The sequence below is a fragment of the Mchenga conophoros genome, linkage group LG6 (assembly GCF_057382185.1).
Source record: "Mchenga conophoros isolate Kocher_MC1m ecotype Shallow Benthic linkage group LG6, M_conophoros_male_GT1.1, whole genome shotgun sequence".
Lineage (NCBI taxonomy): Eukaryota > Metazoa > Chordata > Actinopteri > Cichliformes > Cichlidae > Mchenga > Mchenga conophoros.
This window is the reverse complement of record NC_140531.1, coordinates 14,257,298-14,282,401: the sequence shown is the minus strand read 5'-3', so window position 1 is coordinate 14,282,401 and position 25,104 is coordinate 14,257,298. Positions and strand designations below refer to the sequence as shown.

Genomic DNA, 25,104 nt, shown 5'->3' with positions numbered 1-25,104 from the left:
CGAGTATCCAACAATCTTTATTCTGAAGTCATTGTCAACAGTATAAATAATGACCAAAAGAGGGTCAACATGCACAAGATCAATGCCATACAAACCCTGAAACGCACAAAAGGAAACTGTTACTGCAAAAAAGAAGAAGAAAGAAACAAAACTGGGGAAAAAAACAATGAAAACACCCAACAAGTTTCAAACTGCAGAAATGATCAGCAAAACTATGGTTTAAGTAAAACTGGCAAATATCTCATGCAGAGTTTCACACTTTGCTTAAAAAAAATCCACAGTGCAAATAACCAGCCAGTTACAACTCTAGAAAACATTATCAGATGGTAAGGTAAAGCTAGATATGGATGCCCTGCTGTGATTGGTGGTTATGGTCAGTCAGGTGACCCTTGTAGCACTGGCTGATGCTGTGGTCCAACACTTGGATTTGCTGAGGAAGGATTTGGAGTGAGTGACGGGATCTGGACGTGTCAGCATGGCTCTACATTATTATAAAGCAAAGGTGTTTTCATGCCTCCTTTAGGAGGAGAAAGGAAATGTAACGATGCAGTCTCATAACTGATAGACACTGTGATACCGTAACTGGCACGGCTGAACTTTGAACATCACGCCGCTGTGATAAGCTGCTTCTTAACCCCACAATGCCAAGTGTATCATATACACTCATCAGTTTGATTTTTATTTTGTATTTAAAAAAAAAAAAACTACTAATAAATCACACAAAAATGGCAAATGTAGCAAAAACAATACAAATTAAAACTATCCAAATTTATCTTTTTTTTTTCTGTAGCTTCGGTTTTAAAAAAGAAACATTTTTCTATCAGGTACTTCATGGTTCAGGCTTCACGAGGTGAAGGACGATGTTTTGCAGGTTGAATCCGAATTTGTCAAAAATGTAATTTCACTTCATTTTTTCCACCAAATGCATGGAACAACCTGACACATGGGTGCTTTTTGTAGTCTATCTTCAGGACTTTGTAGTTTTTACACAGCAGAGCTAGGCTTACATCCACCTTCACATTAAAAGGTTTCTTATAAGTGCAGTCGAGCTCTCTCTGAGCTCCAGGCTTCTCTTCATCTCGTCCTCACCTTCTGATCTTTTCTATCAAGGTAAAGTGATCGGGGGCAGGAGGTACTTTATGTTGTACTATACGACCACGGCAGCTGGGATGTTTTGTCTAGTAAAATAACTGCTGCTGCTAAATTTGTTTTATTCAAAGCATAATTAGAATAAAGAGAATTATATCTGATTCCAGGCAGCTATCCAAGCCCAATATTTTAACTTAAAACCAGCACAAACAGCATGGGTGGCTACCACTTTTCTTGTAATGTTGTTGAGCAAACCATGACATACAAAAAAAAAGTTTACAACCAATGACTGCACTTTCCCTTTTCTCCGTCTGTAGGCTTTAGTGTCTCAAATATATTTCAGGAAAAACAAAAAACCCACAACAACACGAGTCGTTCCCAAAGGCGACTTCATCTTCTGAAGATCCAAATAATATGTGTGAGACAATGTTGAATATTTACAAACAGCTGTTTATGCTGCAGTTTAAATGCACTGCAAGGATGCAGCTGAGAGTCTGGAGTGGAGCATGTGGTCTTCATGGAGTGGTTATTAACTAAGTGCCCCCTCCCCCAGCGAAGGTGAAGTCCAGGTACGATGTCACAGGTGGAACGGGAGAGCGAGGTTGTACTACTCGTGATTTTTCAGTTCACTGCCTCTGTCGTTTTCTTCCACTCTTCAGTGCAAAAGTCAACACTCGTTCACAAACTTGCGTCTGTGGAGTAGACGCTGATACTGCTCGCTACAACAAATGGATTTACAAAACATTCAGGGGTTCACTGAGGCTCACTTTGTTTGCAAATACTTCTAAAATTCTAAAGTACATCTTCAGTTTGTGTCTACCTGTTTCAGAGAACTGGGTAGGCATCTCAGCGTGCTATTTACATCTGGAATTTAATAGAAACGACTCAAAAATACTGTTGGCAAAAGTCACACATGCCTCTGGGCTTGACTGATGAGAATCCGCTGTGCTTTAAACCGCCTCACACTGCATACTGATTGGTTAGACTTAACCCACCTCAAACGCTGATTAATTAGGCAACTTTCCTCGCTGCGGACTCCTTTGAAGTCACCGAGGGTTTAAGACTGTGTCTGTTATACAAACCCAGCAGGAGTCTGCGTGAGGGAAGCAGGTACGGCAGCTGTTCAGTGGAGTCGTGGAGTGTAATCTGCTTGGCTTTGAGCCGTGCAGACGCTGGGTTTCACATTCATATTTCATGAGGCGTAGGTACTCCTTTGGCTGAGAGTGGTGTGTGTATCCCGTTTGTCAGTGCACACATCTGTATTCCTTGTTAGTTCCTATCTCCAGTCCGGTGTAGCATGTTGTGCATGTCTTAGCTGGGAGGCCGAGGTAATCAGCAGGAGGAGGCGCTGATCTTCTCCGAGACCTCTGGGTCGGACTTGGCTACCAGGAAACGCAGTCGACCCCCTCCCAGACGAATCAAATCCACCGCGCTGTAATGGCACAAACAGGAGGAAGCGGAGGGAGAAGGACAGAGTCTGGTTACCTGATGCTCAGCAGAAACGTGAGGATAACATGGCATCACTGTCTGAGCTTCGACCAATCAAAGTAATCAATCGGCTTAAGAGGCTGACAGCAGTGGTTAGCAATGTGGAAAGTTTGCTCATTGTCATTGAAGTCAGTGATAACTCAGTGGTATCATTTATCTCTGTTTAACGCCTCCACTATAACTTCTCCCTTACCTCTGGTAGTCTGCTCCTATCAGACTGGTACCGTTCACCGCCAGGATGCGGTCTCCAATCCTCAGTCTGCCATCAGAGGCGGCTGGTCCATCGGGAATCAGAGTCCGGATGTAAATGCCTGGAGCGTTGAGAGGAGTGTGCTGCAGGATGGAGAAAGCAAAGGAAATCGATTGATGCCACAGCCAGGGAAAGTACTTGGCCAGAGGCAGGTGTCCATTAAAGCTGTGTGCATTCACTACTACTGATAACTGCTGATTTAAACTGATATTTAGAAGTATACAAAACCCAGCACCACTACCTCTACCATTGAACCTTTTCTAGTTAGTCTGGTCTGGTTTTCTGGTCCTTTTCTAGACACTAACGTTAACAACCTTTTGTTATAGGTAGGAAAATTTGCACACAATAACAGAATTATACTCAAAGCTTGTAAAATAAAGTTAAAACTGAGTGTTATCTTCCAATTTGCACACAATATAATAACTTTAGCGAGCTGTCACTTGAGAAAGCATCAAGGCTCTGGAAAGAAAACTAGTGAGAGATGTGTTTAAAGACCCTAGAACAACTGCCAGGACGCAAGTGAATGACTTAGCTAAGTTGGGAATTGTAGTCTCAAAGAAGACAATCCCTAGAGCCCTGCTAGAGTCACTGGACTGTGAGGATGAAGACCAAAAAAAACTCAACTTCTGCAGAAGAGACACCTGCAAGCCAGACTGTATGCTAAGATCAACCTGGTGAAAAATGATGCATACCAGAATTATAAAACTAAAGCTCTTTGGCCTCAGAGATTCTGGTCATGTTTGGAGAAAGAATGGAGAAGAGTGCAAGCTAAAGAACACTATCCAACAGTGAAACACAGTGATGGAGGTATCATGCTGTGGGGATGCTTCAGTGCGTCTGCAGCTGCGTCAAGGTGAAAGAAAACCTAAGCAGTCAGCAGCAAAACTGGGTGTAGGTTGTGATTTTATCTTATAAAACAACAATAATCGATAATCTCCAGAAACCAAAGTAAAGGTTATTAACTTGCATGCATAAAACCCTGACTTGAATGTCATGGAAAATCTGAGGAGTGAATTGAAAACCATCAAATCTGGAGGAGCTTGAGATATTAGCCAAATAAAAATGGGCTGGGATTGCTCAGGAGACGTGTGTGAGACATGTTGAAAACTACAAAAACAACTGCAGGCTGTTATCCATCAAAAAAGATGCACAAGTGACTGTTAAAATTAATGGGCTAATAATTTTGACCCTGGTAGTTTTTGGTTTTTGTGAAATAATTTTGTTTCTGTGCACAAAGTAAAAATAATGTAAGCATTCAAAATAAAACCACAGTGTTTAAAAACTTTAAAAATTTCTTTTTTTGCTATTTGGGCTGATTGGGACCTGATGAATGTAAAAACAAAGAATTACCTGATTTTTTTTAATATACCTGATTTTTGTTTCTAAGAAAAATGAGATCCACATATGAGGACATTCGTTTTAACAGTGGCAGAGAACAGTGGCAGTATAATGTGCATATTAGGCCCTTGTAGAGCAAAATTTGGTATTTTGGTCTAGACAACCCAAAATGTGTTGTCCACACGCCAGGTCCTAGGAGGGTAAAAATGACATTTTCAGGGAGGTAGCTCTTAAACAATAAATAAAGGATATGAATACAAAGTATTAATTTACTTTGCACTTTAATTTATTTGCAATACGTAACTTTAAAATGTGTAAAAAGTAGTAGTTATCAGTGTCAGTATTTATTGTATGTCTAGCATGTGCATGTGGATACTGCTGAAATTTGTGAATTTCCCCCCGGGAATGAATAAACTATCTATAATCTAATCTATATACTTAGATCTAATCTTTATACTATATACTATATGTTAGTGACCCAGCATTTTTAAAGCACGTGGCTAAAACTCGATATATTGTGAAAAATGCGTTTGTCTACTTACCAGGCCGTCTATGAGTCCCATGCCCAGTCCGTAGGGTCCCTTGTCCAGTTCCACTACAAACACCACACACAAGTCATCAGGAAGGGAGGGGACGCCGGGGGAGGATACAGGGAAAGGGAATTCACACCCACTAATACACCCTGCAGAGGACACAGACACCCAAAGGCACAAAACACACACAGACACACACAGGGTCTCGCTATGGGGTTGGACAAACAGGAAAAAAACACTAGACTTGCTGTGCAGAAGAAACACGCGGATATTCAGACATGTGCAAAGGTGCAGCTGCTATACCACACACACATGCTTCTGCCTGCAGAGGTCACACTCACTACACAGTGAAGGGGATCTACTGTTGCACACACTTTAAATCAGCATTTTTTGTCATGCCCTTTCAGTGCAGCTATAAAGGCGTTTTAAACTGAGCAGTAATAAAATGTACAACATGCCACATTAATAAAGTGTTTGTGACAAATCCTCCCGCAATACACACACACACACACACACACACACACACGCACACACACGTCACTGAGTGACATGGTATTGACCGTAACATGGTTGATCAATGTAAATCTGCTGTTTCTTCATTAATTCTGTTCTGCAGAGGGTGTAGTGCCAAAGCAAACTCTGGATTCCTGTGACCTTAATTAATAATGGTTTTTGCCGCAGTGAGATGGATGGATTTGAAACTTAGAAACGAGAGCAGAGGTTGTCAATATCTGCAGGTATCTACTGCTGAAGATCTGAAATGTTGCTGATTTTTTTAAACACATGCATGCTCACTATCTAAAATTAACTGTAAGATTTAAACTTGCACATCTGGGGTGGACAAAATAATAAAAAATAATAATAAAGCGCATTATGCAATTCAGTACAAAAAAAATCAGCTTGTGTGAAGCCTTTGTTCTTTTTTTGGTAAGGGGGGGGGGGGGTCTGATTACACACTGGTACTTGTTATTTGTGTTTTTATCAAAAAAATTAAATCTGCACATTAGTTTTTGCTATTTTGTCCACCTCCTGTAAATAACGTGGCCTACCCTCCAGTCCGTTGGTGATGAGTCCATTGGTCTTTTTACATTCAGCCACAGTCCTGCCGGTGCAGCCGTTGGTCTGAACGTTGGTGCCGATGAGCGGCACAGGCCCTCCTCCGCCTCCTCCTTCAGGGTACAAGGGGGTATTGGGAGGAGTCAGGAGGCAGGACGGGTCTGGATTTGCAGTTCGAGGGTGGTGAATGGTGCCGTTCCGTCTGAGGCTGTGTGTGTGAGACTGGCCTGAGGGTCTGTCCCGTCCTCTCTCCTCTCCTGGCTCTCCTGGCCCGTCGTCCCCTGGACCCCCTGAACGGGGACTGCTGTGGCTCGGAGGTAGCAGCTCCCTCTGTGTTGAGATGGGACAGACAGACTTTAGAGGATAATCTGACATCTAAAGTGAGGATGCAGATGATAGCAATAACAATTATTCCTTTTTTCTTTCACCTGCGAGAATATTTAGAGCATCGCTGAAGCTTTGCTCCTGCATGAAAACCCATCAGCTTGAGATGATTAAAATTTGAATGCATTATCATTGCACATATTAATGTTCCAGTGAGCATACTTTTAAATGCATACTTTTCTGTGTGCGGGTATGTGTACATATGAGGGTGCTCTAACACTAGGGATTATGGTCTAGTCAGCCGTTCCCACTAATTAGACAGCCTAAAGACTAATCAGATTAACCATGATTTAACCATGTCTAGGTTTCTCTGTGTGTGTGTGTGTGTGTGTGTGTGTGTGTGTGTGTGTGTGTGTGTGTGTGTGTGGGGGTTGGCTGGAATAGAGGGTTTTGTCTTTCATTTATGGGATTACGAGGAACTCCTCAACAGCCACAGCTGCTGAGGCACATGGCCTGGATTACTAGGTGTACTCAAGTACACACTTGAGTGTGTGTATGTTTGTCTTTCTGAACCTGAACTTCCGGCCAGTCAGCTGTGTTGGTTCCATTGGAGTGTGTCTGCACACTGGGAGTGTTGGTGTGTGTTTGCGTCTTGGTGCGGAGCCCCCACAGGTAGTGCCGGATGTAGAGCAGCTGTCTGTAGATGCTGTCTTCTACACACTCGCTGTCCAGGTCCACTCTGAAGCCCGAGCTGGGCAGCACAATTGGAGGGTGGTTCTCAAAGCTCTCCAGGAGGTCGACTGCAAACACAAACACTGATGTTAACATAAATCTGTGCTGCTGTCTTGAAGGACTACATATTCAATACACAATGCACAATTAGTATAAATAGCGCTAGCTGCTAGTTAGCATTAACTGTATTGAATGCACACAAGTTTACGCAACGTGTATCTAGCACTCTCTCTTCTATCTACCAGTTCTGATCCTGGTTTCAAGAAACCTCAAAATGCTTTGAAGTATGAGTAGGTCATCAATAATCCTTGTTTTTTAATTACAATTTTGTCTTCCAACAATCACAAAAACTATTTCGTCTTGATGCGTGCTCAATCATCCAGGTATCCCCAAAAGTTGATTCGGTTCATCTGGACGTAGCGTTTTCAGTGGGAGAAACGTTTCATCACTCATCCAAGTGACTTCTTCAGTCTCAGCTGACTGCAGGTTTCTCCAATCTTATAAATAATGAAATAATTGATCAATGGTCATGAGAATTTGCATATTAATGATCAAGGAACTGACCTCCCAGTCCATTGTTCTTTCAGTGGTGCCAGTTTCAGTCATTATGCAAATAAGATTGGGGAAACCTGCAGTCAGCTGAGACTGAAGAAGTGATGAAACATTTCTCCCACTGAAACGCTACGTCCAGATGAACCAAATCAACTGTTGGGCACAAAAACTATTATGTCTTCTTTATAACAAATCAGTGCATATCTTTCCCTTCCTCTGCTCTCCTCGCTCAACAAAGTGCCCAAAGTTCACAAAGTGTTAGATTGTTCACCCATTAACAGGTAAATATGAGGCTAGACCAAGGTAGTTTTATTACTTCATTATGTGATGTCAAATACCTCAGACTCGGACGTTTGGTGCATCTGTTTGGCTGAGGAGCCAACGGTACAAAGCTACCACCTGTAGGATTATGACTAAACGCCTTTAAGTCGAGATGCCGCCTGCACATGACCTTTTCTGCAGCGTAAGAACATCAGTTTGTCTTGGATAGCTTTGGATACCCTTCATCCTGCATCTCAGTTAATGGGAAAAGTGGAGCTAAACTGGAGCAGGCAACCTATTTTTCTTTTTGATTTACACATTCACCTAACAAGTGAAAGCTTTTTAGTTCAATCCCAGAAAGAGACAAATCTCTGGGGTTGCATCAGGAAGGTCATCTGGCATAAAAACTCATGCAGAGCTAGTATCCACACTTACAGAGGAAATAATGTTAAAAATGTTGTTTTGACAGCTTAATAAGTGCATGGTGCTTTCAAAGTCAACGAGTAATTGTGTTAAATCACTGTGATTCAGTACTGTCTGAGAATTTCTGCTCCTTTAGTTATAAAGCTGCTTGTCAAACACGTAAGAAAAAATTTCAGCTATTTCCTGATATAGTGATATCGGCATCTATATGCACCAATAAATGAAAAATACAGCAAGGAAAGAGACAACAGGGAAAGTCTCCCAATTACATCAAGAGTGTTGATGTTTCTTAGTTTGTCAACCAGAGGGCACTCTGCAACTTCTCTGATGGTAATGCCACAAACCAGCTGACCCAAGTGTAAACATATAAACAACAACGTGTCAATAAAACCATCATTTTTTCATTTTTAAACTGTACTGTCATGTAACGTTAGTGTGTACTAATAAATAATAGATAAAACAGATAAAAAAAAATATTTTGTGTGAAAGAAATAAAAATATCGGCCCACAAATAAGATTTTTAAACGACCAAATATCAGTAGCAGTCCTGGTTTAAAACAGATTTATCCACATTCGCATTCATGTGTATTTGTTTTTGCTTGATCTTCTCCTTCATTCTACAAGCTGCTCAACAACCCCTGTAAACCATTACACAATTGACCTTTAGCACGACAGTAACAGGCCTCCAACTGCCAACTCACGAGATTCAGACCAGTATTTATTGTACCTATAATCCCAACTCATAACACGAGGGCTTCGTGTTGTCATAATGTTGTCAGCGTCTCTGGCCGGAAAAATTCACACAAGCTCACAAACGTACCTGTTCTGTATATGTACGGCTCGTCCTCGCTGCTGGGTTGCCATGTTGGAACGGGGCCTATCTCTGCTGTGAGCTGGTACTGAGTGAGAATGCGGTGGAGCTGGACTGGTTTTAGAGTTGGGTGCTCACTGGACAGCGCTCGCCACCCCAACTGCAAACAAAGAGCAGAAATAAATCCCAGACTTGAAGAGATGAGAGGATGTCAGGGGAGTCACAAGTTTATTAGCAGGGTTTTGTAGGACGTCACTCATCACAAGCTGATCGATCACTTCATTTACAACTTGAGACTAATTTTTTATTTTAAGATTTTCTGCTTACGCCCACGTATTCCCTCCCCATTGCTTATAGCAATGTGAGGCTCATCATATACAAACAAAAAAGACATTTCCCTGTGTGTTACCTGAGTGAGCTGTTGGGGGTGTGTGGCCAATATGGACACTGTGCTGTTGAGTTTGGTGAAGAATTTTTCAGCCAGATGTCCCAGACCGGACCTGCTCGCCCACTCCATGACCATCCTCAAGCATGCCTGAATCTGCAGCATCTTGGAACGCTGGAACCAACCCCGAGACGGACCTGCGTGCACAAAGACACATACACACACACACGAGCAGAAGGGAGCGTTTTGAGTATTTAATCAGAAACACTGCAGTAGATTTTTATTTGAGGGTGTGCGCATGAGAAAGGCAGAGTAAAATACAGAATGTGTGCTTCTGAGATCTTACGTCTGCGTGCATGTGTGCTGTTCGGCAATACAGACATTAATTTTTAATTAGGTTGTGATTGCAGTAGGTGGAACAATAGCAACAGCCAGCAACCGCCTACTCCTCGCAGAATACAAATGCACCGCTGCAGAAGGGCTCAGCTGACTGAGCTCCTGCTTGTGTAATCCTTCCTTTTCTCTCCCGCACATCAAAGAACTGAAAGGAAGTTTTGTGGCAAGTTAAGCAGGCGATGACTATAAGTCTAGCACTTTTGAAGCTGGGATCCTATTGTTTCATTACCTCACTGCAGCTTTAATGCATTTAATACTTTCTGGTATGTACCCCTCCACCCCCTCAAAGTGAGCTAAGGCTCGAGTTGGGGCTCAGTAGAAACGATGAAAAATAACTGCGCTCCAATGGTGTCATTTTTTCAGAGCCTGCAAATATTTTAATACCTACATTTTACATAATCAGAGCAAATGTGCAAAAAATCTATCAGATGTGGTTAAAATCTCCTTTTTAATCTGTAGTCTGCAAGTCAAAACAAGCAATAATTAATCTAAATACTAGTTCTATATATAGTAAACATACACAGCAATATATAATGCAATAATTCTGCAATGACAAGGCAATCACAATTTTATCAGCCAAATATTACCCAATATCAGCATTATACGCCCATATTGACTAAATAATGGAAATTATAGCTGATATGAGCCAACAGGCAAGTAAGATGCCATTCACCACTGTCCAAGGCTGACATTTATCCGATCCATTTACTGTAAAGATTGGCAGTTTTTCTAGATAAGAGAGTGTAAAACAGACAGGAAAGTACGGTGGGGGGTGGGGGTGACATCCAGAAAACAGTCTGAGGCAAGCTCGAAACCCGGACGCTTCAGCAAAGACTCTGGCCTTCGGTACATGGGTCATCTGTTCAACCAGGTGAGCTATAATGATCCATCCAACAGACTTTTCAACAGGTAAAGAAATTTCTGTAATCAGGCAAATGTCTAAAAATCCCTGTACAATTTCCTAAAGCATCTGACATTAGAGAAATAAAACCTAAAAGTAAGAGAGTTTTTGGCACATTACTTACAAATACCAGAAATGATGAACTGAATAACTGTTGCACCTGCAATAGTTAATATTTCCCAGAACCCATACATGAAATGTCTCAATGAAACCGTCCGCTTCCTATATAAAACTATTTAAAACAGGCTAGATAACAAACTGTGGGCAGCTGTAAAAACTGATGTAGTAAAATTATAACAGAAATGTCCACAATTCAATAAAAAAGCTGCCACGGGATGCCTGGGTGGGTGTAGATCCCAGGGGGAGACTGGTCTGGTTATGAAAATAAGTCAGACTGTAAAATGACCCACGGCTCACTTTTTCTGAGTAAACACTTTCCTGATAAGTTTATGGGCTCAATCGCTACTTATTTAATACAAAGTGATCTTTATTTTGTACATTACAGTAGATGTTGAGTACAATCAAAGATAAAGCAGAGTGTGGCTTGGGCGTGTCTGCTATAGAAGAGTGCAGTGTTTTTGCCTTCTCTGTAAAATCCCCCCTCATGGCATCTAGTATCACAGCAAGTCTAGTTTTAAAACAGCACTTCAAAGCCACATCACCGATACTTCCATCCTTAATATACAGTCTCTGTTTCTACCAAACATGTCTAACTTTTGCTTTTAAGGACATTAAAGTCAAGGGAATGATCTGGATTCCTAAATTCCTTTTTTAGGACACACACAGACACACAGTCCTAAACTGAACGTCTCCCCCCAAAATCACTACAAGCAGCACATGACAGGAAGCTTCAGGCAGACAATGAACTGGCAGCATTATCTGCTGACTGCGCGCACACACACATAACTTCTGCCATATGTTTTGGATGCACGCACACACCCTCCGCTGTAATAGGCTTATGTCTAGGCATACAGTAATCTATATGAGAGGCATCGCAAACTGACCAGACATCTCTTAACCTCTCGGCAAAAGGTGTGATAATGCCGTGTATACCCCAAAATCAAACCATCCAAACAGCATTTATTATAATTTGTTAGCAAGTTTTCCCTACAGCACAACGAACATCTCCGCCACGCCGTTCATCTTTCCTCGGCTGTATGATTGAGCAATGTGAGTGTAGGGTTTTTGAATGCTGAATGTGAACAAGTGTGCATGTGTGTGTGAGTGGGTTGCGGAGCACCCAGTGCGAACGTCAGCGTTACCTGCTACAAACTCACTTCTCTGTTACCATGGACACCATCAGCAGAGAAATATCAATGAGCGACAAAAATGGGAGCGAGGCAGAGAGAAAGCCAGACAGCAAGGCAGAGAGGGAGGTGGAGATGAGATGGGGGACGGTGTAGCCCCTGCATGTATTAAAGGTATTTCTCCTTCTGCCTTTGCCAGACATGTGATCTGTCCTGTCTCTACGAGCTAATGAAGACATATGGCATGTATCTGAGTGTGTGTGTATGTGTCCGTGTGTGTAAGACAAACGATATAAAGAGAGGGCGAGGGGAGCTGGCTTGACATGCAGACACAGCTGGCAGTAAATTACTGTTTTTTTCTGTTTTTGTTGTTGTTATTTTTAAAGAAAGGTAAGAGCCTATTAGCAAAGTCATCATAACAACCGAACGACCTTCCAGCCCTTTACCCTTCACTCCGCCCTTTTTCACTCCTCCCCTGCTCTATCTGCTCTCTCTCGCCTCCACCCAATCCCATCTCCACTCTTCTTTGTCTCACCCCCTGATGGCCAGATGGAAAGAAGGAAGGCAAGACGGAGGTGGGGGAGGAGGAAGAGGAGGGGGAGAAACAGAATGCAGATAGGAGAAGGGCACTGAGGACAAATCTGGGTTAGTCCCCTGTCAAAATGCTGACAAGGACACAAGGACACAGTTTAGTTCACTGTGTCTCTCATATACTTTCACAACTGTACGAACCCGGAGGGTCTAATGCAAATGCAAAAGAGAGAGAGAGAGTGTGTGTGTGTGTGTGTGTATGCTTTTTCTATACCTTTGTCCATCAGTTGGTTAAACAGTGACACGTTGGAGAAGAAGAAGAGGTAAGCAAACATTTGAGCCTGGATCTCTGGGTGAACCTGGTAGCCTTGCAGAAGCTCCTGCGCACTCTGAAAGACCTGCACACACACATACACACCCATAGATTTCATAGTCTTTGCTGTAGCTTCTATTCCTATACGTCAGTATACCTAAGCAGCTACAGTTAGGTTCATAAGTATTTGGACAATGATGCATAAAATCTACCACAATAGATTTTAAATCCTACAATCATTATAGGATTGTGTAGGCTTTCAGAAGGGGTTAAATAAGTATTAAGTATTTCCTTATCTGTTTAGGGGTTACAGTCATTTTATACAGTTTTATACAGCCAGGTGAGGGCTCTTCTCTCAAGATCTAGTTTCGATTCCATGTGTTGAAGTTGCATTTTTTAATATGAGGTACAAAGAGTTGTTAACGCAAAAGAAGGAGGACATCTTTAACCTGATAAATCTACATAAACCTTTCAGAGAGATATCAAAAACTTTGGTAGTGTTAAAATCAACAGTCTGGGGAATTATTAAAAGGAAGGAATGACTTGGCCAACTGAAAATGACTGAAGACAATTAAAGTGGATGATCACAGAATTCTTTCCGTGGTTAACAAAAACAATTTCACAACATCCAACCAAATCAGAAACACTCTCTAGGAGGTAGGTGTATTATTGTCAAGGTCTACCATCAAAATTTGTCTTTAGCAATAGAAATACAGAGCGATTACTACAAGGTAAAAATTACTGGTTACACTCAAGAAAAGGAAAGCCAAAAAGCCTTTGCCTGATAACATCATTCTTTGGACAGATGAAACCAAGATTTATTTGCACAAGAATGATGAGAAGAGAAAAGTATGGAGGAAGACAGAAAGGCCTGGCAGAGCATCTCAGAGAGAGGAAATCATCATGTGATGATGTCCACGGGTTCAAGACTTCCAGACTTTTGAATAAAAATGTTTGTAATTCCTGAACACTTAATGCAATAGTTCTGGCTTTGGACCGGATGCTATTTACGACCCCTGAATTAAAGCTCAAAGTCTGCACATATATTGACTGCCTGACTTAAAATAGACTGTGGTGGTGTAGAGACACGAAATTAAAAATTCTGTCATTGTCCTCAGTTGTATGCCTCTAAATCTATATATGTTGGCAATCCAAGCAGGGTAGTAGCCCTAAAATGTGCATGACAAGCATCTTTTATAAAAAAAATTTTAATATGTGCAAATACTCTGAAAACAAAGATATCACTGGTGTCTTAACGTTTTAATAAATTAACTTCTCATGACCTTGAAAACCCGAACTTATACAAAGCTATGCACATCCCTACCTGCAAGACCCTTCGCACAGGTTCAGGAAACCCCACGCCTCCTTTCCAGCAGGGCTCAGAGCTGTCGACTGGAAATGGATTACAGTCCAACAGACCCGGTAACACCACATAAAGAGCCTGGACACAAACACACGAAAACAGAAATACATTATGATGAAGGTGATCGGAATTACAGAATAGTTCACACCATCCGGGCATTCTTTGTGCCCACGAAGGTGTGTTATTATTCATCCGGTGCAATTTAAAAAACACAACAAAAACCTTCTTAGTCATTTAGAAGATAGCATCGCTGCTGTGTTGACAGATTACCTTGGTGATATAGTAGACACACTGCTGGAAAGTGTACATGATTACTTCTTCCAAGATTGTCATAGCCTCCTCATTGGCTGATATGGTCGCTGATAGCAACGACTCCTTTGACCCTAGACACAGATGATGGAGACGGAGTCACATTTAAGATATATACAGGGAGAGAGAGAGGGAGGGCTGTAGCTGTGTCAGTATCTACTGTATGTCAGTGTGAGTAATGACTCCAAGTTGTTTCCACACTCATCATTCTGACTTTGCGTATGTGTGTGCGTACCTTGCAGTGTCTCTATGCTGTGTGTGTATGCTGGTGCTCTTTGCTGTATGAAGTAGAGGATCTCGATAGAGTTGGACATCCAGAAGAAAATGGTCTGCAGGTCTGGGACCAGGTCTGAGATGCTGAGCAGAGACAGCGAGGCCGGGTCCTGGCTACTTGGACGTGCAGAGACAAGTTACACACAGTCAGGTAGGCTTCTCGACACCATGCACATTCCTACATGAACTGCTTTCACACGTGACCTCTGGACAGTCGGGTCAGGACTTAGCCACCAATCGGACATTTTCACATTCAGCACACAGCAGAAGATAGTTTGCTTCAGATGCATTCTCACTATGCACAATAACACAGTGTGGTTTAGGTGAGGGAGCTGCCTGACTAGAACGTGCAAGAGGCAAGAAAAAGGACGACCAATTGCTCCCAGACTATGAAGTGTGCTATTCTCACACGAGCACAGTCGACGTCTTACTAGTTTGTAGCAGGTTAAAAGATCTTTTAATGACAGAGAACTCTGTTAACGTAATCCCTGCCAATGATGAATTTTTCTGTACTTTCTGATCATAAGAGAGTGTTTGATGGATATGTTTATATATATTCATAGTAGAAAAATATTCTGGGAGGTCTTGAATGATAAGTGAGTCCCAAGTCTCTGGTAAGTTCAAAACAATGCTCTATAAAAGGTCAGGGCTCAAGGCAGCCACACAAAATAAAATGCACATGAGACCGTCAGCTTCCTATTTTTTAACACGAGCTGGAAATTGATACTTACTGCTGAGCTTGCTTCTGCGCCAGCTCCTTTGTCTTCTCCTGCAGGGCGTACACACACACACACACACACACACACACACACACACACACACACACACACACACACACACACACACACACACACAGAACAATTAAGGGCTCATTAAACTTTTAAAGCGTGCGTAGGAGAAGCACACTTCATGACGCTTTTACTAACCTACAGTAAGAAGTAGCACCACTATCATTTACAAACCCATAGTGACACATGTTGAGAATTACCTCATGCTCCACTGTCCTGAATATAAAACCACCCTAATTATAATTGAAAAAAAAACCAAAACAAAACTAATTAAACAAAAAAAGGGAGAAATAAACCACACCTTCCTTTAACCAACAGCCATAAACTGAATACATTTTTGGGGCTTCCTCCAGTGTGTAATTGCAGCAGTTGGCCACCTCACTTGAAGCAACTCCACAGCTCTATAAATTTCACACTTTCAATATAACATAAACCTTCAGGAAACATTGTTTCACTCTGAAGTACTGTTCTTTTAATGACTGTGGCTTTAGTCCAACAACTAACTGACTAAACTCATAAGATGAGACACATCAGGGAGCTGTTCTCACCGCAGTGGGACAATTTCCTACATTTTATTGCAAAGTGCAGGAAAAAAAGGTCACAAAATATTCACAGTAAGGTATTAAAATATCAGATAAGGTGGCATCAAATCTTTATGCAATGCTGGATAAAGTGGACTTGTTTGGGAAACAAGTGTAGAGGAGATGAAGGTAAATTTGATCCCTTTAGGAATAACTACCGAAGAAGTGTCTGGAGGGGTAAAATGAGTATTTGCCTAAAGTAAAGCTCAGGGGGTGAAAATCTTCTGCTTTAGGTTTTTTTATGTGAAAGCCAAATAACAAGCATAGCAGGGGTTTAGTTAAAACAGACGACTGTGCACGGCTGGAGTGTAACACAGTATAAAACATGATACGGCAGCCTGTTTAACGATTCACCTGACCTGACATGGCTGACCAGTTCCTCTCCACACGAGGCCAGAGGGACCACAGAGAGACACAGACACAGTAACAAGCTGAAACTGACCCATGCTATGCTCTGGATTCGCCGGACGATCTTGAGCAGCAGTTTTCCGAAACTTCCAGGTGGGAATGTCGATGCAGAGTGCTGTATGCACATGCACAGCAGGTAGGCAGGTGTCAGCTTGTGGTCATCTCCTGAGCAGAGGACACAGGTCGACTTATTGAAAACACACTGAATAATTTAGAGGCTTCAATGAAGCTAATTTCAGCTGGAAGGCATATGAAGAGTAACGTGGTCAGGAATCGTAAAACCAGAAGCTGCTGTTCAAGTCTTAAACTTTTATGTTTGCATTGACACTGTTAATGATCTGTACGCAGCAGGACAAGGACGAAAACTGCTGATGAAATACTCTCCTTGTCCTCCCACAAATAAGGCGGTAATGTAATAATCTGCCTGAGTTCATCTACTGAGAATTTATTAGTATTCAAATTAAGTTTCTCCACGTTTTTGAGCTTGAACTGAAATGTTTTCCATCACTGGGCAGCAAAAGTCTCATATAACATATTGTGGATAAAGAACCACAAAATACAGTTTGGTACTTTTGCTAGAAAATCATTTTAACTGGACCTCAGATAAAAAAAAAAGGTTCAGTTGATGTCTTTGATAATCTTTATATTACAGTAAGCCAGGCTGCTGACCTCCAGGTTCTATGAGAGACACGATCCTGTTTAGCAGCTGGTCTTCATGAGCCTGGTCAAACTCCAGCTGCAGCCTCCTTTTCTGACCTCCTCCAGCTCCTCTTCCTCCTCCATCACCCCCTGACACAGTAACTGGCCCTCCTGTTGACGTCCCCACGCTGCGGGGTTTCACCAGGTGAGGTTTGAAACCGCGTCTGACTGCCGGGGTGCTCGACACCTGCGCTGCTCTCTCTTTCAGCACGGACCCGCACATCTTACAAGTCTGAGCCCCGCCCTCTCCCTCCTCCGCCCCTGCATCGTAAAGCTGACCCAGCGTGCGAAGGCGTGCCAAGGTCTGCGCGGGTAGTGGCTTAGAACCTGTGGGGTCCTTGTACAGAAAGATGTAATGTGCCCCGAAGGAAAGGAGGTCACCGTGCCGCAGCGTGGTGGAGCGCTCGCAGCGGGAAAAGTTCACCAGGACTGTGGCGTTGAGCACGGCCTCGACTGCAACGCAGAATCGTTGACTCTCCCCCTGCTCTTCTCCTTTGTTGTTGTTGCTGGCGTGGCGACGGGGCGCGGGGACTCGGCGTAAGCGGCAGTGGAGCGGCAGGATGTCGGGGGAGAAGAGGCAGATGTTGGGACGAGCTGATGGAGTCTCCTGACCGACCGTGTGCTGCTCTCTGTTCAGCAGATACACCAGGCAGTCCTGCAACACAGAAAGCAAAAAAGGTCACAAAAATCAGACACACTAGAGGTCTGATTTTTGTGAGTACCCTCACCTGCCGATTGAATCCCTGAAGCAGCAGAAGATGAGGGGACTGGTACAGAGAGTGCTTCACCCCTCCTCCTCCTCCTCCCTGACTGCTCTCCTCTTTTCTCCGGCTGCTGGAGGTCCCCTCGCGTTCTCGGCCTCTCAGTGGTCCTGGCAGGGTGGAGTAATAACGCTTGGGCTCCTCTCCCAATCCCAGCTGCAGATGGATGTGCATGCACACGTTTAAGATTGAATGCACTTCATAAGCAGTTCAGTAAATACTAACAATCAATCATCTTCAGCAGGAGGCCCCACCTGGTTGAGGCTAGTCTCGCTGAGGCTGCGACAGAAGGATGAGTTGCTGGATCGGGGCAGGGTCAGCGTCCCCTTCGCCCTGTTCCTCTGGAGCTTACGAGCCTGGGCATTAATATCTACGATGAACAGCAAGCCAGAGAACACGTAGGGAGAGAGAAGGACAAGAGGGAGAACAGGTGGAGAATAATAAAGAGGAGCAAGGAGAGGCAAAGAATGGAAGAGAAAAGGGAGAAAGTGTGCTTAAACCTGGTATCTACTTTCTTAACATGTATGTTTGACAGATGGGGAAACTGAGTAGGTCTGGTTGAAGCATTTTCTCAGACTTCAGTAACACAAATGCATACGTCATGTGTGAGCTGAGTGAAAACCAACAAAACAAATCCAGGCAGGAGTGAGACAGTCAAAGTCAGATGAAGTTAATGGTGCTGGATGGAGCAGCACATGTAGCTGACAACAGTGAACCAGATGAAAGGTGAACTGAGCTCGTCGTGGCTCGAGTTTGAGGACGTTTGAGGCCATGCAATGGCTCACACAGATTTACCCACACACGAGAAAATCACTGGCAATGGGGGTGGCACTGGTGACAACGCAGGTAGAGGTGGTCTTCATGGCAATGACTGACAGCCACCCTACCTGAGGCCAGTCCCCACCTTTAGAGCTGGACTGTACCACTCGACCACACCGCAGGGGGGAGCTCCTGTGTTTGCCCAGCCCAGACCGACCCATTAGAGCCACCAGGAATTGTGGGGTTTTGGGCCCTACAGCAGGGTGGGAGGGGTTAGGAAGGGGGGTAAGGTGAGAAAACACCCCCACACCAAGGACAAAAAACAACCCCCAAACACACACGCCATCCGCACAACACAAGACACAATACATGCACTGTGGAGCAAAGTGAGTCTGTTGTGCTTTAAGTGAGAAACATCAGCCGTTAGTAGAGAGAGAGATACACAGTTAAAGGTGTGAGGCACAGGATTTTTTTTACTCTAACACATCACTGACAAATTAGCTGCACTTTCCATTAGAAACTTAGCGTGTTTCAATCTTTAAATTTGATCTGTTTAGATGCTGTGCAGTGATATCAAATTGGATGCTTGCTGCTGGCTCTGAAGGGGAGGAAAACCAGTAAAAATGGCATCAAGTATACCACTGATGGATGATAATTGGGGTTTAACAATTCCTCCACATCCACCATCAGGGTTACACTTGAGTTTTTAGCATATTCTTTAACCATCCATTTTCCTTATGAGCCAATTCAGGGTCACTAGATGCTGGAGGATATCCCAGTTAGAGAGCACAAGATGCAAGGTGCACCCTGGATACGGTACTTTTAATTTTTAGTGGGGAATAAAGAGAAAACTTGTTGCTCACTGCATGAACATAATCATCCCTGTTTTCACAGCCTGCAAACAACTGCTGTTAACTGTTCATTGGTAGAAACAAACTCTAGCCAAGACATGATTACTTACATCATGAGTGGATTGAAATTTTTTTTAAAAAGCACACAGAGCGAAGTGGCTAGCTAGCATAGGCATCATGAGTGCATTACTAATTATCAGGAAATATTATTACTCATCTTAATCTTGATCACTTCCCACAGTTAAATGAACATGACTGAATGATACTGAAAATGTGCCGCCTATTAAAATGCTAAGTAAAAGAAAATCAAGCACTCCCTAAAAAATAGACACCTCGTTTGGAAATACTTAGAAATTAGGGGGAGTCAGTCATTCTGTACAATACGGTAATTATAATTCTACAACTGTTTATAACTTGCATAGTTCATATTTCATATTTCTGCATAGTTTTTATAGTTCACATTTCTGTATAATGTTCATATTTATATCCTGTTCATAGCCTGTACATATAGTTATAGCATATTCATAACATACTTTCATATCGCGTACATTGTAACATACCCATAATAGACCCATATTTTTGTACCCTCATACATATAATAGACCCATTCTGTAATATATCTATATTATTGCTAATATGTATTTTGTAATATATCTATATTATGTCTAAAGCACTTTCTGGATGGATCCAAACCGCATTTCGTTGCCTTGCACTTGTGACATGTGCAATGACAATAAAGTTGAATTCTATTCTATTTTATTCAGTGATGGCAACTGAAAATAAATTATATGCAAAGAGTAGTGAACGCAAAAGATACAAGATACCGTGGCAAAACATCACAGGTGAAATACAGACGGCTCTCACCCCTGTCGAGTACTTTGCTACAAGTTTTATTCACGTCCATCATGCAGGTAACCTGAACTGAGTGAAGAACTATATTTTGCTTCACAGAGATGCACTTAGGTCAGGTAAATAAACACCTTATTTTAATTAATAGGAATTAAGCACAATGTAAAAGTGTTAAGGTTTTAGTGTAAAGAGATAAACTGAATTTATTTGAATAAAAAGGAGAAATGTTAAATAAGCTTGGAAAATAATCACGATCTCAATAATGATCGAAATAATCGTGACAGTCATTTTGTTCATAACTGTGCAGCCCGATCAAATATCTTCATTTATCATTTATTTATACATATGTGGCTTACACCAACACAAAGCCTGTGTTAAAGAGAAGCTCAGTAAACCATATTTCATCACAAAGCTCGGCTAATTCACCAGCACTGTTTCTGAAGCTCATGCACTGAGTTGCTGGAAACTTAAAATCTATCAGAAAGATAATGATAGGTGGAGGCAGTGGATGAAGCGGATGGTGTGGTAGCGTATCATGGGAAGTTGAACCAGGCCACGAGACCTTTGTAACACATTTATAGCTGGTTTTACAGCTATTACGCATCTAATGATAAGTGAAATAATTTGGCCGTGATGTGCTAAGTACACGTTGAAAATCCTGGAGTACCTTTAAAGTGCAATCTCGTTTTCAAAAAGTGTGTGTGAGAAGTTTCACACATGGGCATGCACCTCACACACAGAGAGACGAGTGAAAGACAGAGACAAAAAAGACTTCGGGCTGTGAATTCTGTTAGCATTATAGCACCACTGAGAAAAGGTTAGTGTGAAAATGAACATGTGCATTAATATGTTAGTTGATAAAGCTGCTCTCAGACACTATATAAAGGGGAATTAAGCTGCGTTTTTCCATATAGAGCTAAAAATGTCTCAAAAACACTGAAGAATTAATTAAAGAATAACACTGGTGATAATTTGTACTTCATTTGTTTACAACTCCTGTAAAATGCCAAATCCAACAATAAATTGTTCATTTTAACCAAAGACAAAGTCTAATGTGTGTGTTTGCCACAGAGCGTTCACTTTATCCCGAAACAAAATAAAAATCCCTGCGCCTCACTGTGGCACTGGCTGATCTAACCTTCCTTTACAGCAAACACTGTAGTGAATTTTATTTGCGTCAGTCTCTACGCTACTGTTTCCACGACTGCTGCCCAGAGAAAACAGAGTAAACAGGGAAAACAGAAAGACAAGGTGGTGTCCGGCAGTGGTGGTGGTGTGGGAGGTGCGGTGGACTATTTGCTCCTCCCAAAACTCAGTATAGTGGAAACACTACAGCTGAAATGTTTTAGGTCAACTACAAATGCTCTGTGAGTTTTTAACTAAACATTTTTAAAGCTAATAGTGCTGTTCTTATTTAACCTTTAACGTTAAATGATCAGAAATGCCTTTAATGAGATTAAACTTTTTATTTTTTTTAATCAGATTTTTGATTGGCCAACAAAAGGAGGTGTAGCCGAACTACGTGTGCTGAGCATCACCTCTGCCAATTCCAGTGACCCAATCAGACCTCTCCGCTGTGTTTGTCTTTTCAAACTTTATGGGAAAGACAAAAAAAACAACAACTGCATCATGAGAGCCAGTGCTCATCAAGTCTCTGCTCCACTGTTGGTGAGTTAATTTCTAGTATGCTATTATCATGCTGCTTAACACTAATTTGCTGATATCTGTATCTGTATCTCCAAAACAACATGACGTGCTAACTCTGAGGATTCAAAATAGGGCTTCCCAAGCCTATGTACAGTCTATATTTCCAGCCCCACGCTGTGTTACCAGATTTAAGTTTAAAATGCTCACAGATCATGTTAACCATGCTGATTAAAAGAGCGATAAATGTGGTTAGTTCAGTGTTTGATGCATCAGCAAAAAGTTATTTGGTTTTGCTTTTACAAAAACTGTAACACTCATTTGACAGCACAGCTCAAATTAGCTCTAAGCGGAACAGACAGCGAACCGGGAGGTCCCTGTTAACAACTGAGCAAAAGGACAAGTAGATGAGAGAGTCTAATTTGAGAAACAAATGCCTCAGGTCCTCAACTGGCAGATTATTAAACGATATACTCAAAGTATTAGCTTCAATGTCAAAAGCACAGTTACAAAGAAGAAGTCATGTCTGTGACTAGCCAATGAAAAGAAAGATGTGAAAAATAACTGTTTACAAAATTATCATTCAGCTGTTACTGTTTTTATATAATGAAGTGAGGCCAGTACAGTCACCAACCACAACCTCACTGTTGGTTATATGAACACATTGACAGTAAGAATCCCCCTTTAAACCAGTGCCATCATTGCTTTAAACCCATTCATGTGGATGATGCTGCAGAAGAGAAATGTCATGTCTGCAGATTACCTCAGTGGCGTGGCAGGTAGAACATTTAAGGCTAAGAACATATAATGCTTTTCATTTGATGGGATAAAGAGTTTTCACTGGTTAAAATCCTACAAAACAAAGTGGAAAACATTATGACAATGGAGAAATTATATAGTGAGGGACAGACTATAGTCCCCTTATCCCAGTACACAGATGTAATCACGCCCTTTGACACAACTTTTAGCGTAGTCAAAACCTGTGTATTTAACTTCCACGTACACCGTGATACGTCTGTGACTATTGCAGTTTACTTCTATTAGCACAATAATTTTTCTCATCAACCACATAAACTAACCTTTCAGAAAAGTTTGCTCAGGTTTTTAATTAAAATTAAAATTCTTAGAATTAAAATAAAAAAATTCCCACCAACCTTATGCTTTAAAGATCTTATGCTGCTGTCTGCACAAATACCGTCCCTCTACTAACCAAAACAATTATCCAACAGTACCAGAGACAGGCACAACATGCCATTCTGAAATCCCTTTAAAGCCTTTTCTAGAAGTAAGTCTCAACACTAGGCAGCCGTCTTCCCTCTAGGCACATATTTGGGGAGTCATTTTAAATCGTTATCTAAATAAAACAATGGTCACCAGGGCATAAAATTATCTACTGTATAGATTAACCAGACAAATTGGATTATAGGATGAGTTTGCTAACTTTGTGTCCAAATAGGTTTTTTAGAAAGCTAGTTAGTTTCTCTGCTTGCTCTTAATGTCCAGGTTCAAAACATGCATCCATCCATTCTCTTCCACTTATTCAGTTTAGGGTTGTAGGGGCTGGAGCCTATCCTATCATAGTGTGCCAATCTGTCGCAGGGCTAACATACAGACAGTCAGCCTTTTATAATGTGCCTGGCTCACAGACACAATGAAACATGGACATAGGACTATAATATCAGTGGGAAAACTGTTCTGTCTTAACTTCTCTAAACACTTTCCTGTTTATGAGTTTATGAGCTAAGTGACTCATTTTTAGTCTTACTGAATAAAAATTAAGTCTACTTTGTAAATCTTGTTCATAATACTTGTCGCATCTGTTTTTTTAAACTAGCAAAGATGCCAGCACTACCAAAATGCTCTGAAATATGCCCAACATTGGACATTTAAATTATTAATGACAAAAATAGTTCCTGAACAGGACGGAACAGCAAATGTTAGGATCCCTGAACTGAATTTAAGCGTGTTTTCACATCTTCAGGGTTTAGTTAATTTAAATTAGACAGACTGAACACTCTGTTTCATCTTCCCTCTTGGTGCGATCACACTCGGGTGCAGATCAAAACAACCACATGAGACCCTTTGGAGAAGGCGGTCTTGGTGTGGTTCTAAACAAACTCCAGAGCGGTTCGTTTATGGTGTGAACGTGATCAGACCTCCACCCAACCCAAGTACCAGGAGTACGTAGGGATATGTCAAGGTACTGCAGATGTGTAAGGGGCTGTACGGCTAACAATTAGTAGCTAAATGAACATAGGACATTCTTCTTGTATATACTTTTCTTGCTCCACCCCAGACCCATGTGGCCAATAAGCAGATTGAATACTTTCACATGGTTTGCTTGGAGTTGACTTGGATTTTTTTGTGTGTGAAAACAAACTACAAGCTACAAGCTTACAAACCCATCAACTGATTTGGACCAGAGTAAATGAGCTATAGGTGTGAAAACACCCTAAAACACTCCTCGTTTCCTTCACCTTCAACCAGAAACAGCAGATTGTCCCTCCCTGGTTCTGCTCCAGATATCTTCCTGTTAAAAGGGGTTCTTCCTTCCCACTGTCACCTAGTGCTTCCCCACAGTGATTGTTGGGATATTCTTTTCTAATAATGCTGGGTCTTTACCTTACAATATAAAGTGCCTCGAGGTGACTGTTGTTCTGAGTTGGATAGTTTGCCACTATCCATTTTTTTCCTCACGAGAGCCTACATTTAGAAAATGTTATGGGCTATTTAATCTTTGGTAATACATCCCTCCATAAACAAGCCTCATGCAGATTACTAAGCGACTCTCTGGCCAGCACGTAAGTTGACATAGCAACCAGTAAACCCTGGCATGCTTCATGAGAAATGTGTTGCAGCTATGTGTGACAGTGAGGCTGAAAATACTCGCTCCATCTCTACCAAAAAAACCCACAGTTGCTGCGTGTGAGTGTGTAAATGGCAAACTTTTCATCAATCAGTAAACCAATTACGCATAAAAGGTCACATCATGGTTTCAACAACGGTACACAGCTCAGTGTGGATCAGCGTTCATAGTGCTGCATTGCAGATATAAAGTCATAACTGCTGTTTACCTGAGCTTCCTGAATCTACTGAACAGAGAGAATCTCGCCCAGGTGTGCACAGCATCGTGCAGGTACTTTAATAGGAAGTGATACCGTTTCACTGTAGTACAAATGTGTCATCATT

General features: G+C 41.9%; 1 protein-coding gene across 6 annotated transcripts in view; it reads right to left on the bottom strand.

Moving 5' to 3' along the window:
* Window positions 1–4: 4 nt before the first annotated feature.
* The window catches only part of radil (Ras association and DIL domains), a 31,086-nt gene continuing 5,986 nt past the window's right edge, over window positions 5–25,104 (bottom strand). For 2 of the 6 annotated variants that reach the window (XM_085276336.1, XM_085276335.1), the window contains exons 5-21: window positions 18,717–18,824; window positions 18,067–18,182; window positions 17,780–17,968; window positions 17,022–17,706; window positions 16,387–16,517; window positions 15,307–15,344; window positions 14,538–14,692; window positions 14,264–14,376; window positions 13,955–14,071; window positions 12,592–12,715; window positions 9,267–9,439; window positions 8,867–9,017; window positions 6,652–6,878; window positions 5,748–6,084; window positions 4,708–4,847; window positions 2,771–2,910; window positions 5–2,521 (exon numbers count right to left, since the gene is read on the bottom strand). In XM_085276336.1, coding sequence (XP_085132462.1) covers window positions 2,422–2,521; window positions 2,771–2,910; window positions 4,708–4,847; window positions 5,748–6,084; window positions 6,652–6,878; window positions 8,867–9,017; window positions 9,267–9,439; window positions 12,592–12,715; window positions 13,955–14,071; window positions 14,264–14,376; window positions 14,538–14,692; window positions 15,307–15,344; window positions 16,387–16,517; window positions 17,022–17,706; window positions 17,780–17,968; window positions 18,067–18,182; window positions 18,717–18,824 — 3,044 coding nt within the window. In that variant the 3' untranslated portion in view covers window positions 5–2,421. The remainder of the gene's footprint in view (window positions 2,522–2,770; window positions 2,911–4,707; window positions 4,848–5,747; window positions 6,085–6,651; window positions 6,879–8,866; window positions 9,018–9,266; window positions 9,440–12,591; window positions 12,716–13,954; window positions 14,072–14,263; window positions 14,377–14,537; window positions 14,693–15,306; window positions 15,345–16,386; window positions 16,518–17,021; window positions 17,707–17,779; window positions 17,969–18,066; window positions 18,183–18,716; window positions 18,825–25,104) is intronic. The other 4 variants (XM_085276337.1, XM_085276338.1, XM_085276339.1 and 1 more) reach the window with 4 other exon arrangements.